Below are 14,988 nucleotides of genomic sequence, written 5' to 3'. Positions count from 1 at the left end.
CTTCTTAAATAGCAGAACCACATTAGCTGTTCTCTAGTCCTCTGGCGCATACCCTGTGGCCAGAGAGGAATTAAAAATTTGGGTCAGAGCTCCTGCGATCTCCTCCCTTGCCTCCCTCAGCAGTCTGGGACACAAATCATCCGCACCTGGAGATTTGTCCACTTTTAAGCCTGCCAACACCTCCAATACCTTGTCACTCCCTATATCAATTTGCTTAACAACCTCGCAGTCTCTCTCCCAGAGTTTGATAACTTCATCCTCATTCTCTTGGGTGAAGACAGATGTAAAATATTCATTCAACACTCTAGCGATGTTCTCTGGCTCCACCCACAGATTGCCCCTTTGGTCCCTTATGGGCCCTACTCTTTCCCTGGTTATCCTCTTCCCATTGATATAATTATAGAATATCTTGGGATTTTCCCTACTTTTTCCAGCCAGAGCTTTCTCATATTCCCTCTTGCTCTCCTAATTGCTTTCTTAAGCTCCACCCTGCACTTTCTGTACTCCATTAATGCCTCTGCTGATTTGCTTCCCTTGTACCTGCTAAAAGCCGCTCTTTTCCTTCTCATCGTAACCTGAATATCTCTGGTCATCCATGGTTCTCTGGGCTTGTTACTCCTTCTATCACCATAGAGGGAACATGTTGCGCTTGTACCCTCCCCATTTCCTTTTTGAATGCCCCCCCACCGGTCCTCTGTAGATTTCCCCACAAGTAGCTGTTCCTAGCCTACCTTGGCCAGATCCTGCCAAATTTTACTAAAATCCGCTCTCCCCAATCCAAAACATTTTTTTTGCAACTTTTCTATTTCTTTGTTCATAACAAACTTCAACTGTACCATGTTGTGGTCGCTATCACTAAAATACTCCCCCACTATCACCTCAGCCACCTGTCTGGCTTCATTCCCCAGAATTAGGTCCACCACAGTGCTGTCCCTTGTTGGACCCTCTACATATTGATCGAAAAAGTTCTCCTGTACACATTTCAAGAAATCCGTGCATCCAAGCCCTTAACACTATATCTATCCCAATTAATGTTGAGAAAGTTGAAATCACTTAACATAACCCTCCACAAATTGTGCACATATTTGCTTCTCAATTTCCTGCTGACTATCTGGGGGTCTATAATAAACACCTAATAATGTGGTTGCCCCTTTTTTATTCATAAGCTGTACCCACAAAGCTTCATTCGATGCCCCCTCCAATATATCATCTCTCCTTACTGCAGTAACTGACTCCTTAACTAATAACGCAACACCTCCTCCTCTTTTACCCCCTCCCCTGTCTCGCCTGAAGATTCTATATCCCGGAATGTTGAGCTGCCGAACCTGCCCCTTCCTCAACCACGTCTCATTGATGGCTACTATATCACAATTCCAGATCTCGATCCTTACCCTTAACTCATCCGTTTTACCTGTAATACTCCTGGCATTAAAGTAGAGGCCATCCAGCCTTGCCTTACTCCCTTGAAACTTAATGCAGCTGTACTCCTTCTGATTGTTTTACTGTATTATGATGTGTCCCTATCTGCTAACATTGTGTCCCCTCACCCTGCTGAATTAGTTTAAACTCCTCCCAACAGCATGGGCAAACCCACCCACAAGGATGTCAGTCCCACTATGGTTCAGATGTAGACCGTCCTGCTTGTACAGGTCCCACCTTCCCCAGAAACAGTCCCAGTGATCCAGGAATATAAAACCCTCCCTCCTGCACCAACTCTTAAGCCATGTATTCATCTGCGCTATTCTCCTATTTCTGAGCTCGCTAGCACATGGCACTGGGAGTAATCCAGAGACTACAACCCGAGAGGTCTTGCTTTTTAGTCTACTGCCTAACTCCCTGAATTCTTGATGCAAGACCTCATCCCTCTTTCTAGCTATTTCATTGGTACCAACATGTACCATGACTTCTGCCTTATCACCCTCCCCCTTCAGGATGCCCTGCAGCCGTTCAATGACATCCCGGACCCTGGCAACAGGGAGGCAACACACCATCCTGGAGTCACGTTGATGGCCACAGTAGCGCCTATCTGTTCCCCTGACTATAGAATCCCTTATTACTATTGTTCTTCCTCCCTTCCTCCCCTCCTGTACAGTCAGGCTGCTTGTAGTGCCAGAAGCTGACTCTGTCCACACTCCCTGGAGGAGCCAGTGCCCTCATCGGCCTCCAAAATGGAATACCTATTTGAGTTGTGGGGACTGAAAGTGTTTAAAGAGGAGGTGGATATATTTTTGAAATATCGAGGAGCTGAGGGCTATGCGGCGCTGGCATGAAAGAGGACTTTAGGCCTGGGGTAGATCAGCCACGATCTTATTGAATGGAGGGGCCTAATGACCTACTCCTCCTATTTCTTATGTTTTAATACTCTTAGCGGTTACTGGATGGTGAGAGATACCATCATGTGACAGGAATTATTTCCGAAATGGAATGCAGTAGGGGGGGATTTTGATCTATTGCGGTTGCAAATCTGCCTTTCCATGCATGCTATACCGGCTCGGTAGGAAATCGTGAATGTTTACCTCTTTAGTTTGTTTACAAACTTGACTTTTCTCCCTTCTGTGTCCCTGTCTACAGTCTCACATTGGTCGCGATCGGAAAGGCGAGGTGAAATATGACTTCAGTTTTGATCGTGTATTCCAGCCACTGGCAAAGCAGAAAGATGTATTTGAAGATATCTCTCAGCTGGTCCAGGTAATGAGGTGGGGGAAGGGTGTAAGTTAGCCCAGGTAATGGTGGGTACAGGGGAGTCCAGATAGTGAGTGAGAATTGTTTGGGGCTGGAGGGTGGGGGGGAAGAGAGGGGGGCAGGTAGCCTTGTACATGAGGCTTCCTCAGTTCTGCGTGTGTAGGCAGTTTCAGTAAATGTTGCTGAGAAGCTACTCATTGCCTCAGCCATTCTAATCTGAATAATTCTTCAGATGTCAGTACTTAACCGAAACAAGTCTGACTACCTAACTGGTGTGAAACTTTAACTTTTGTATTCAGTTTTTGATGGATGCATTTTTGTGTTCATTGGACCCTTTCCACCTACAGTGCTACAACAAGCACAGGAGGAGGCTATACAGCCCCTTGAGCCTGTTACACATTTCAATTAGATCATGGCTGACCTGTACTTCACCCCCAGTTACCTGCACTTGGCACTAAATCTGGGGAGGCAGTGTCAAAGTGGTCTTGTCACTGGTCTTGTATTCCAGAGATCCAGGGTAATGCTCTGGGGACCCGGGTTCAAATCCCACCACGGCAGATGTTGGAATTTGAATTCAATAAATCTCTGGAATTAAAAGTCTGATGACAACGAAGCTATTGCCAATTGTCATAAAAACTCATCTGGTTCACTAATGTCCTTTAGGGAATGTGGTTGACTCTGAACAAGGATAATCAGGGATGGGCAATAAATGCTGGCCTAGCCAGTGACTCCCACATCCCATGAATAAATAATAAAAAAAGAATTTTCAATTCAACTCAGTCTTAACCTCCAGCATTTTAGAGGCAGAGTTCTAGGTGTCCTTGGTGTGAAGAAGTTTTCTCCTAAGTGGCCCTGTGATTTGTTTCTTTGTATCTACTGTATTGAATCTTGTAACAGCACCAATTTGTGGATTAAACTGTACAGAATGAGGCACAGTGTTTGATGACCGGCCTGTGCTAAGTTATGCATTAGAGATACTACCATTGACCTCTGGTGTGGCTCTCTCTGGATCCCTGCCTGGAGTACCTGTGGTACTGCTTGGTCAGATTTGAGTCCGTGTTTCTACCACTCATTGCTAATGGATAGTGCCCATTGCACCTCTGGTTCTATATGCAAGCAATTAGTGCTTTAGAGAAGGGCAGGGCAAAAAATTGGGGGATCAAAATCAAAGAGGGCATTCAACATGAGTAACTCGGCCTGTCTTTCTTCCCCTCTTTCCAGTCTGCCTTGGACGGATACAATGTGTGCATCTTTGCTTATGGGCAAACAGGCAGTGGGAAGACCTTTACTATGGAAGGTCCCGATGACATGACATCTGAAACTAAGGGGATGATTCCTCGAGCTGTTGATCAGATCTTCTCAACGGCACAGGAACTGAAGACCATGGGATGGACAGTGAGTTACTGCAGGAGTGTATACATCATATTGCATTGGGAGTGCAAAGCTGCAGCTAACCCTTGCCTAGTATCTTATACGGTATTAGGACCCTGTGGGAGGAAAAGAGACTGGTGAACTACCTGTACTTACTTTAACATGCTTCCCTTCAATCACCCGATACTGTTGGTGACCAGGGATTATCTCTGAGAATGAGAGTGAGATTGGCATCTCTGATGCAGAAGCAATTCATATAAAGTATAGTGCAGTGGGATAGGTATGTTCAGAGCAGAGCTTGTGTAGGCCTGGTCTCTAATTTTTGTAGATGCCTGCTGCCTCCTGGAATCACACCCAAGGGGTCATTTGTATGTGACTTTAGACACTAATGGTCTCTGTCCAAATATTTTGTTTTTCTTCTTTGCTGGCACAGAGTCCATTCGTAGCATCTGTATATTGGCCAACTTGACGGGAATTGGTGAACTCCAGATGTAGCCTTGCGTTTGACTTCCTTCTTGCAATATTACAGTTGTTGGAAGAAAGAACTTGCATTTCTGTAACTCCTTATGTGACCTCCAGGTGTCTCAAAGTGCTTGAACTAATGTAGGAAAGTACTTTTTTAATTTGTTATGGCACTGTGCCTTGGACATGGGGAAGAGTTTGCTCTGACTTGTTTGCTGTACCGTCCCTTAATCCAGCACACGTGGCTATAAATTCAGGGTGTAAAGCCAGGACTTGCAACGTGTATGTGCAGTTTTGTGAAGTGAGGTGGGCGGGTGTGGTATTTGTACTAATTTTAGAATTTGCAATCATTTAGTCAGTGAAGTGCTTAAAAGGCACAGAAAACTTAGCTTAGAGTTTCCTGATGATTCTGCTTCATGAAACATGACCTAGTTCCAACAGGCTCTGATTCAGCAGTGCAAGGGTTAACTTTTAAGCTTATTATGGCTATTGATTCATGCTTTATTTTCTGATCAACTGAATACATTGTGTCAATTCATTCCATCAGCTGTTAATCTGTGAACACTATTTGTGTTGTTTCAGTATAAGTTCACTGCAAGCTTCTTGGAGATCTACAATGAGACACTTCGTGACCTGCTTGTGATGAAACCAGAAAAAAATGTTGAGTATGAGATCAAACGCCTCAACAATAAAAGTGAACAGCTGCATGTCACAAACCTCAAATATGTCACCGTCGCTACAGAGGATCAGGTGTGTTCTTGTTGTGTATTTGATTTTATGATTTGACCCCCTTCACAGAAGAAATATCTGCTTTTGGGCTGTTTATATGATGCATGATTAATTCAACCCAGCAGTGACTACTCGCTGTATCCTTGAGCAGGACCAGGTTATTGGTTTGACATTAAAAGCTGTAAAGAAAAATGTACATTTTTTACCATGAAACTGAGCAGGGCTGCTTGTACTCTGTGCCCACCTCAGGCAGATCACCTGTCACTAAGTTTTCATTCTTCAGCTTTTACATTTAGATTTCTCCTGGTTCAATAACAACTTGAAAACCAATGGAGTTGGATCACAGATGATCTCACTGAATGGCGGAACAGGCTTGAGGCTCAGTGGTCCCCTTTCAATGTTCCAGGAGGCCTTTTGGCTCCATTTAAATTTCATCAAGTTGGAATTGCTGTGTTTAGCACCTTCCGTTTGGAAGAGAAATTTGAGACAGGAAGCAGAGTTAAAGTTCAGATGTGCTGAGTTACTTGCAGCTAAATGTGTCTTCTCTGATCCTGTGCCCCTCAACGCAGGTTCACAATTTGATTGCTGTTGCTAAAGCCAATCGCTCAGTAGCAAAAACGGCAGCGAATGATCGTTCCTCACGGAGCCACAGTGTCTTCCAGCTGATGATTGAAGGGAGCAACTCTAACCGTGAACTCCAGTGTGCATGTGAGTACCTGTCCCATCGTTTACCTTGTAACTAAAATTCCTCATGCCTGGAACCATTCTGGTAAATCTTTGCACTCTCCTCAAGGACCCTCGCATCCTTCCGAAAGTGTAATGATCAGAACTGGACACACTACCTCCAATTTTAGCCTAGGTAGGGCTTTATAAAGGTTCAGCAAACTTCCCTCCTTTTGTACACAATACTTCTACCTCTGAAGCCCAGGATGCCGTATGCTTTGTTAGCTCGTCTCTCAATATATCCTGGCACCTTCAAAGATCGATGCAGCAGGTGCCTTTGTCCCTGTAACTCTTCAAAACTGTGCCATTAAGTCTCTATTTCCTGACCCTATCCTTTCTGCCAATCTGCACCACCACACTCGTTTCTCTGTATTAAATTCCATCTGCCACTTCTTTGCCTATTCTGCTAACCTACACCCTGTTGCCGTGATTGGTATCCCTGTTTGTTACCCCTCTGTTCATCCAAAAAATCAATTTCATTAATCAAACACTTACACAAGCATTACCTGTTTGTACCTAATAGGGAGTACCTCACCTCTTATTTACATATTGGCAGATGATTTTTGGTTTCCCTTTTATGTTAATTGCCATTCTGTTCTCATTTTCTCTCTTTGCCAGGCTTATTTTCCTCTTCACATCCCCTTTCAAATTATTCTATTTGGCCTGATTCTGCACCTTTTGTTGTTTTTGGGGGTTTTTTGCTTCATATTCTCTATCTCCCTAGTCCTCCAAAGAACCCTGGTTTTGGTTACCTTTTCTCCCTTGTTGGAATGTAACCTAGCCTGTGCCCTGAAACATCTTCCTAATGATCACCCACTGTTCCACTAGTTTTTCTTAGTCTTGGTTCCTTTTGGCCCTAGCTAGATCTCCTCTTATCCCCCTGAAGTTAGACCTCTTCCAACTTCACAGTTTGAGAAACAGCACTGTAATTTCAAAAATGCTATGGTGGCTTTTGCTGCCCCCTTCAAGAGGCACATAGTTATTAATCCATTTATGACTGAGATTGTGACATTGTCTTGTTGTCCTCTCCTTTACAGATTCTAAACCAGCCTCCCCATAGCAAGCTTTAATATTTTTCAGTCCTGTGCTGTAACCTTCTGCTAATGCTTGTTTTTTCTTAGCAACCTTAAGTCTGGTGGACCTGGCAGGCAGTGAGCGCCTGGACAAATCCCACTCAAAGGGTGATCGTTTACGAGAGGCACAGGCAATCAACACCAGCCTTTCCTGCCTTGGGCATGTCATCATGTCACTGTCAAACAAGGTAAGATGCAGCATAGGAGTTGAAACAGGGCAACCTCTCCGTTTTAGTCAGGTTAAAATTGAAGCGAATGTTTATGATCCTTTGTTCTTCCTCCCTATGTGTCCCCTCAGTCCCAGTGGAGATCTTGAGTATTCCTTTTGTACCCCACACACCAATAATTCAAATAGGTCATTGTATGTGTTTATCTATTTTCTCCACGTATGGATTTTCAATGGTGGGTCAGTAAACATGGCTACTTTGTATCAACTCACCAGTGGCTTTAAATACTGTGCTGTCACAGTGTTCCTACCTGGATCAAAACCCTGGAACTCTCTCCCTAACAGCGCTGTGGATGTACCTACACCACACGGGACAAAATCCTGGAACTCCCTCCCTAACAGCGCTGTGGGTGTACCTACACCACACGGGACAAAATCCTGGAACTCCCTCCCTAACAGCGCTGTGGGTGTACCTACACCACACGGGACAAAATCCTGGAACTCCCTCCCTAACAGCACTGTGGGTGTACCTACACCACATGGACAAAATCCTGGAACTCCCTCCCTAACAGCACTGTGGGTGTACCTACACCACATGGACAAAATCCTGGAACTCCCTCCCTAACAGCACTGTGGGTGTACCTACACCACATGGACAAAATCCTGGAACTCCCTCCCTAACAGCACTGTGGGTGTACCTACACCACATGGACTTCAGCGGTTCAGGAAGGCAGCTCACCACCACCTTCTCAAGGACAATTAGGGATGGGCAATAAATGTTGGTCTAGCCAGCGATGTCTACATCCCATGAATGAATTTTTAAAACAACTCCCTCAGTACTGCACCAGACTGTTAGCCTGGATTTTGATACTCAAATCTCTGGAGTGGGCCAGGGCTAAATCGGCTGAGGTTATTTTCTGAAATCTCTCATCACTAAAGAGTTCTTGTATTTTCTAGGAATCCCACATCCCTTATCGGAACAGCAAACTGACCTACCTGCTTCAGAATAGCCTCGGAGGCAATTCAAAGACGTAAGCTGTAACAGCACTATTCAATAAAGGTGGGAGACGGAAGGCAGGAAACTATAGGCCAGTTAGGTCTGTCATTGGGAAAATGTTAGAATCCAATATGAAGGAAGTAGTAAATAATTAGAAAATAATAAGAGGGAAGGTGGGATCTGTACAAGCGGGACAGTCTACATCTGAACCATAGTGGGACTGACATCCTTGTGGGCGGGTTTGCCCATGCTGTTGGGAGGAGTTTAATCTAATTCGGCAGGGTGAGGGGACACAGAATGTTAGCAGAATAGGGACACAGCATAATACAGTAAAACAATCAGAGGGAGTACAGCTGCATTAAGTTTCAAGGGAGTAAGGCAAGGCTGGATGGCATCTACTTTAATGCCAGGAGTATTACAGGTAAAACGGATGAGTTAAGGGTGAGGATTGACACGTGGAATTGTGAGAAAGTAGCCATCGCTGAGACGTGGTTAAGGTAGGGGCAGGATTGGCAGCTCAACATTCCGGCTTATAGAATCTTCAGGCGAGACAAGGGGGTAAGAGAGGAGGAGGCGGCATTGCGTTATTAGTTAAGGAGTCAGTTACTGCAGTAAGGAGAGATGATATCTTGGAGGGGGCATCGAATGAAGCTTTGTGGGTAGAGCTTAGGCATAAAAAAGGGGCAGCCACATTATTAGGTGTTTGTTATACACTCCCAGATGGTCAGCGGGAAACTGAGGAGCAAATATGTGCACAATTTGTGGAGGTGTGTAAAAACAATAATAATAGGGTAATTATAATTAACTTTCCCAACATTAATTGAGGTAGACATAGTGTTGAGGGCTTGGATGGAATGGTTTCTTGAAATGTGTACAGGAGAAGTTTTTAGGTCAATATGTAGAGGGTCCAACAAGGGATGGCACAGTGCTAGACCTAATTCTGGGGAATGAAGCCGGACAGGTGGCTGAGGTGGTGGTGGGGGAGCATTTTAGTGATAGCGACCACAACATGGTACAATTTAAGCTTGTTATGGACAAAGAAATAGACAAGTTGCAAACAAATGTTTTGGACTGGGGGAGAGTGGATTTTAGTAAAATAAGTCAGAATCTGGCCAAGGTAGACAGGGAACAGCTACTTGTGGGGAAATCTACAGAAGAGCAATTGGGGGGGTTCAAAAAGGAAATGGGGAGAGTACAAGCTCAGCATGTTCTTTCTTTGGTGATAGGAAGGAGTAACAAGCCCAGAGAACCATAGATGACCAGAGATATTCAGGATACGATGAGAAGGAAAAGAGAGGCTTTTAGCAGGTACAAGGGAAGCAAATCAGCGGGGGCATTAGTGGAGTACAGAACGTGCAGGGTGGAGCTTGAGAAAGCAATTAGGAGAGCAAAGAGGGGATATGAGAAAGCTCTGGCTGATAAAATAGGGAAAATCCCCAAGATATTCTATAAGTATATCAATGGGAAGAGGATAACCAGGGAAAGAGTAGGGCCCATAAGGGACCAAGGGGGCAATCTATGGGTGGAGCCAGAGGACATCGCTAGAGTGTTGAATGAATATTTCACGTCCGTCTTCACCCAAGAGAATGAGGATGAAGGTATCGAACTCAGGGAGAGAGACTGCAAGGTTGTTAAGTAAATTGATATAGGGAGTGACAAGGTATTGGAGGTGTTGGCAGGCTTAAAAGTGGACAAATCTCCAGGTCTGGATGATTTGTGTCCCAGACTGCTGAGGGAGGCAAGGGAGGAGATTGCAGGGGCTCTGACACAAATTTTTAATTCCTCTCTGGCCACGGGGGATGTGCCAGAGGACTGGAGAACAGCTAATGTGGTTCTGCTAGTTAAGAGGGGTTGTAGAAATAAGCCAGGGAACTAGAGGCCAGTGAGTCTCACATCAGTGGTCAGGAAACCATTGGAGAAAATTCTGAAGGAGAGAATCTATCTCCACTTGGAAAGGGCAGGGTTTGATCAGGGATAGTCAGCATGGCTTTGTCAGAGGGAGGTCATTCCTAACAAATTTGATTGAATTTTTTGAGGAGGTGACCAGGTGTGTAGATGAGGGTAGTGCAGTTGATGCAGTTTATATGGATTTCAGCATAGCCTTTGACAAGGTCCCACATGGGAGACTTACAAAGAAGGCAAATGTACATGGGATACAGGGTGATTTGATAAGGTGGATTCAAAATTGGCTTTGTTGTAGGAGACAGAGGGTGATGACAGAAGGATGCTTTAGTGACTGGAAGCCAGTGTCCAGTGCCGTACCACAGGGATCTGTGCTGGGTCCCCTATTATTTGTCATTTATATAAATGACATAGATGACTATGTGGGGAGTAGGATTAGTAAGTTTGCGGATGACACAAAGATTGGCCGGGTGGTTAACAGTGAAGTTGTGTCCTGGGCTACAGGAAGATATAGACAGGATGGTCAAATGGGCAGATAAGTGGCAGGTGGAATTTAACCCTGAAAAGTGTGAGGTGATACACTTTGGAAAGAGTAATTTGACAAGGAAGTATTCAATGAACGGCATGACACTAGGAAGTTCTGAGGAACAAAGGGACCTTGGTGTGTGTGTCCATAGATCTCTGAAGGCTGAGGGGCATGTTAGTGGGATGGTGAAAAAGGCATATGGGACACTTGCCTTTAACAATCGAGGCATAGAATACAAAAGTAGGGAGGTCATGTTGGAGTTGTATTGAACCTTGGTGAGGCCACAGCTGGAGTGCTGTGTGCAGTTCTGGTCGCCACATTATAGGAAGGATGTGATTGTACTGGAGGGGGTGTAGAGGAGATTCACCAGGATGTTGTCTGGGATGAAACATTTAAGTTATGAAGAGAGGTTGGATAGACTTGGGTTGTTTTCATTGAAGCAGAGAAGACTGGGAGGGGTGACCTGATCGAGGTGTACAAGATTATGAGGGGCATGGACAGGGTGGATTGGGAGCAGCTGTTCCCCTTAGTTGAAGGGTCAGTCACAAGGGGGCATAAGTTCAAGGTGAGGGGCAGGAGGTTTAGGGGGATGTGAGGAAAAACTTTTTTACCCATATGGTGGTGACGGTCTGGAATGCACTGCCTGGGAGGGTGGTGGAGGCGGGTTGCCACACATCCTTTAAAAAGTACCTGGATGAGCACTTGGCACGTCATAGCATTCAAGGCTATGGGCCAAGTGCTGGTAAATGGAATTAGGTGGGTAGGTCAGGTGGTTCTCACGTGTCGTGCAGACTCAATGGGCTGAAGAGCCTCTTCTTAACTCTGTGATACTGTGAATACAATCGGGCAGAGTCAACAGGGAGAGGGACAAATTTATCAGTGTTCTTTGAGGATGTAACAAGCAGGATGGATAAAGGGGAACCAGTAGACGTAATGTATTTGGATTTCCAAAAGACATTCAAGAAGGTGCTACATAAAAGGCTACTACACAAGCTAAGAGCTCATGGTGTTGGGGGTGATTATCAGCAGGAATAGAGGATTGACTAACTATGGGTCATTTTCAGGATGGCAAACTGTGACTAGTGAAGTGCCTCTGGGCTCAGTGCTGGGGTCTCAACTATTTATGATCTATATTAATGACTCAGGTGAAGGGAATCAACTCTGTTGTAGCCAAATTTGCTGCTGATGCAGAGGTAGGTAGGAAAGCAAGTTGTGAGGAGGATACAAAGAATCTGCAAAGGGAGATAGGTTGTGAGTGGGCAAAAATTTGGCAGATAGAGTATAAAGTTTGAGGTTATCCATTTTGGCAGGAAGAATAAAACAGTATTATTTAAATGGAGAGAGACTGCAGAATGTTGTGGTACCGAGGGATCTGGGTGTCCTGGTACAAGAATCACAAAAAGTTAGTATGTAAACACAGCAAATAATTAGGAAGGCAAATACAATGTTAGCCTTTATTGCAAGTGGGATAAATATAGAAGTCGAAGTTTTGCAACAAATATACAGGACATTGGTGAGACTGCAGCTACAGTACTGCGTACGGTTTTGGTCTCATTATGGAAGGATATACTTGCATTGGAAACAGTTGAGAGAAGGTTCACTCGGCTGATTCCTGGGATGAAGGGGTTTGTCTATGAGGAAAGGTTGGTCTGTACTTATCAGAGTTTAGAAGAATTAGAGGTGATCTTACTGAAATGTACAAGATTCTGAGGAGGCTTGACAGGATAGATGCTGAGAATGTTTGCACTCGGGATAATCTAGAAATTAGAGCACAGTTTAAAAACAGCGTCTCCCTTTTAAGACAGATGAGAAATTTATTCTAAGCGTTGTTGGTGTTTGGAATTCTCTCCCCATGTGAGCAGTGGAGGCTGGGTCATTGAATATATTCAAGACTGAGTTAGATAGAATTTTGACTGCTAATGGAGTTGACAGTTATGGGGAACAGGCAGGAAAGTGGAGCTCAGACTACATCAGGTCTTATAGAATGGGAGCAGGCTTGATGGGCTGAATGGCTTACTCTTGTGATCTCTACTCTGAACAATGCTATTCCGCTTATCTGCCTTGTGGGTTGCTTTTGATTCGAAACCTTTTCTTTGCAGGCTGATGTTTGTGAATGTCTCTCCTTTGGAGGAGAACTTCAGTGAGTCACTCAATTCCTTGCGCTTTGCCAGTAAGGTATGTTGAGAATTCACTGGTTTAATATTTCACATTGCAGAAACTGGTAGCTAATGTTTTCTATATAGAAGGACACCGAGATTAATGCAAGAGTTCAGTAGGGACAAAGCTCACAGGAGGGCCATTCATGAGCTGGCTGTCTGTACCGGAAGAATTAATTCCATAACTGATGAATCTCTTGTTTTGCTATCATCCTTTGTGCAATATCGGAATAACCTGTTCTTTTTTACCTTTATCCTTGAGGCCAGAAAAACTTGACTTCCAAAGGACCATGGTTAATGCTTGGGTTTACTTTCACCTAGCAATGCATGCCCACAGCTCTACCGAACTGGCATGGATCAATAAATATGTACTTGTCACTTGAGGTTTGACACAGTACAGGCTGTTTGCATAACCCAATACTAGCTATTGTGTCATACTATGAGCCCATACTCAGACCCTCTCCGAGCAGGTGACCCAAACAAGGACCAACCTGTAAACTAGCTTGTGATAGCAGGAATGCCACAGGTTAGATGGTGGGAACTGGATCTAGTGTTCTTTCTGATTCAGTGACCTGTCTATCCTTTGGGAGAATTGGGATCTAACTCTGCTGTCTTTTCCCCTGGTGTTTGTCCTGCCTTGGGATCACTGACATTGTTTCTCAGCACACAATTACACTGGGAATTATTTCCTCAGTAAATACCGGTAGTTCAGTTGTGTGGGGTGGGAGAATCACTTTTTGATGCTAACTCTTGAGCTTGCTAAACTGGATGTTCTCTTTCAGGTGAATGAATGTGTGATTGGGACGGCACAGTTGAATCGGAAATAGTTAACCACAGCTGTATGGTCTCAGCCAAAAACTGTAAATAATGTCATTCCAAGTACTCATCAAATCTGCCTTTTTTAAAATGCACAACTTCAAATGTAAGATGCAGAATCAGTCACCAGATTAAACGTGTTGCAAATGTAGCTCTAAAAAGTTGCAAATTTGGTATAAACCTGCTTTTCTATATATTTGGAAATATAGTGTAGGATATCTCTTTTTAGTGGATGAGAAGGGCTGAATCCTTATTGGTGGTCTGATTACAGTAACTGTGTTCCAGAGGAGGTGACACTTGTTTATGGTCCTTTAGCAGTATCTATACCTGCTCAGGTGTCCTCTCCCCAGTGTTTTATCTGCCCACCTGAATGGACTTGAGGCACCTTTGGACCAATCCAGTTGACCTATATTTTGGAGGGCACTATGTGGGAGTTGGTGCTTCTCATTTATAGAGGGTGAATTTATTTTTAACCAAAAAAAAAATGACGGTGATTTTAAACGTGTATTGTTGCCTGTAATCTTGCTGAAGATGGCCATAGTTGAATGTTGTGTTCAGCCAAGTGTGTTTAGCTTCAGTCCATCTTTTGAGATCCTGCTGTGTACATTCAATGATTGATTTTAACATGTTTTGCTCTTTCTTTCTTTGTATTTGTAAACAGTAAATTTTTTTTTTTAAAGGCTGCAATATTTATTCATGTTTGTTCTTCAGCTATCACACTCGGTATTGAAACAAGTTCCTCCATAGTATGCTGCATTGGTACAGTGCTTTGTGCTATGGATGACCCTCAATGTATGGCATGAAATGTCACTGAAAAAAATTGTGCTGCAAGAAGAAACAAATTTTAACTATTTCAAGACTGTGTAAACATTGTGTTCAACAAGTTACATTTTCAGAAGATGCTAATAAAGTTATATTGTCCCATCAGCAAACTTATTTGGATTGTCCCAGGATCATTTTTAGATCATCGCCCCAAGCCACAGCCTGTTTCTGGGCTAGGCAAATAAACAGCCAGGGTGGAGGATAGACCAAGTCAGAGGCTGGGAATTCTGTGGTGAGTAACTCACCTCCTGTCACCCCAAAGCCTGTCCATCAGCTACAAGGCACAGACACAAGTCTGGAGTGTGATGGAATGCTCTCCACTTGCTTGAATGTGTACAGCTCCAATAACACTCAAAGATCAATACAATCAGTAACCCATCCACTATCTCAAACATTAACTCCTTCCACCAGCACTTCATAGTAACAGCAAAATATACCATACATTACAGAAACTTGCCATGGTTCTTCCAAACCTGTGATCTTGTCACCCCAGAAGGACAAGGACAGCAAATGCATGGGAACACCACCCACACCATCCTGACTTGGAAATATATCACTGTTCC

The 14,988-nt window shown here is 44.1% G+C and overlaps 1 protein-coding gene across 5 annotated transcripts in view; it reads left to right on the top strand.

Moving 5' to 3' along the window:
- kifc1 (kinesin family member C1) overlaps positions 1 to 14,539 on the top strand; it is a 31,708-nt gene extending 17,169 nt beyond the window's left edge. For all 5 annotated transcript variants that reach the window (XM_041213592.1, XM_041213590.1, XM_041213589.1 and 2 more), the window contains 8 exons: positions 2,572 to 2,688; positions 3,904 to 4,077; positions 5,098 to 5,265; positions 5,814 to 5,952; positions 7,089 to 7,228; positions 8,164 to 8,237; positions 12,731 to 12,806; positions 13,570 to 14,539. In XM_041213592.1, coding sequence (XP_041069526.1) covers positions 2,572 to 2,688; positions 3,904 to 4,077; positions 5,098 to 5,265; positions 5,814 to 5,952; positions 7,089 to 7,228; positions 8,164 to 8,237; positions 12,731 to 12,806; positions 13,570 to 13,614 — 933 coding nt within the window. In that variant the 3' untranslated portion in view covers positions 13,615 to 14,539. The remainder of the gene's footprint in view (positions 1 to 2,571; positions 2,689 to 3,903; positions 4,078 to 5,097; positions 5,266 to 5,813; positions 5,953 to 7,088; positions 7,229 to 8,163; positions 8,238 to 12,730; positions 12,807 to 13,569) is intronic.
- The last annotated feature ends 449 nt before the right edge of the window (positions 14,540 to 14,988 follow it).

The sequence above is a fragment of the Carcharodon carcharias genome, chromosome 19 (genome assembly GCF_017639515.1).
Source record: "Carcharodon carcharias isolate sCarCar2 chromosome 19, sCarCar2.pri, whole genome shotgun sequence".
NCBI classification, from domain to species: Eukaryota; Metazoa; Chordata; class Chondrichthyes; order Lamniformes; family Lamnidae; genus Carcharodon; species Carcharodon carcharias.
This window is presented reverse-complemented; position numbering and strand designations above follow the sequence as displayed.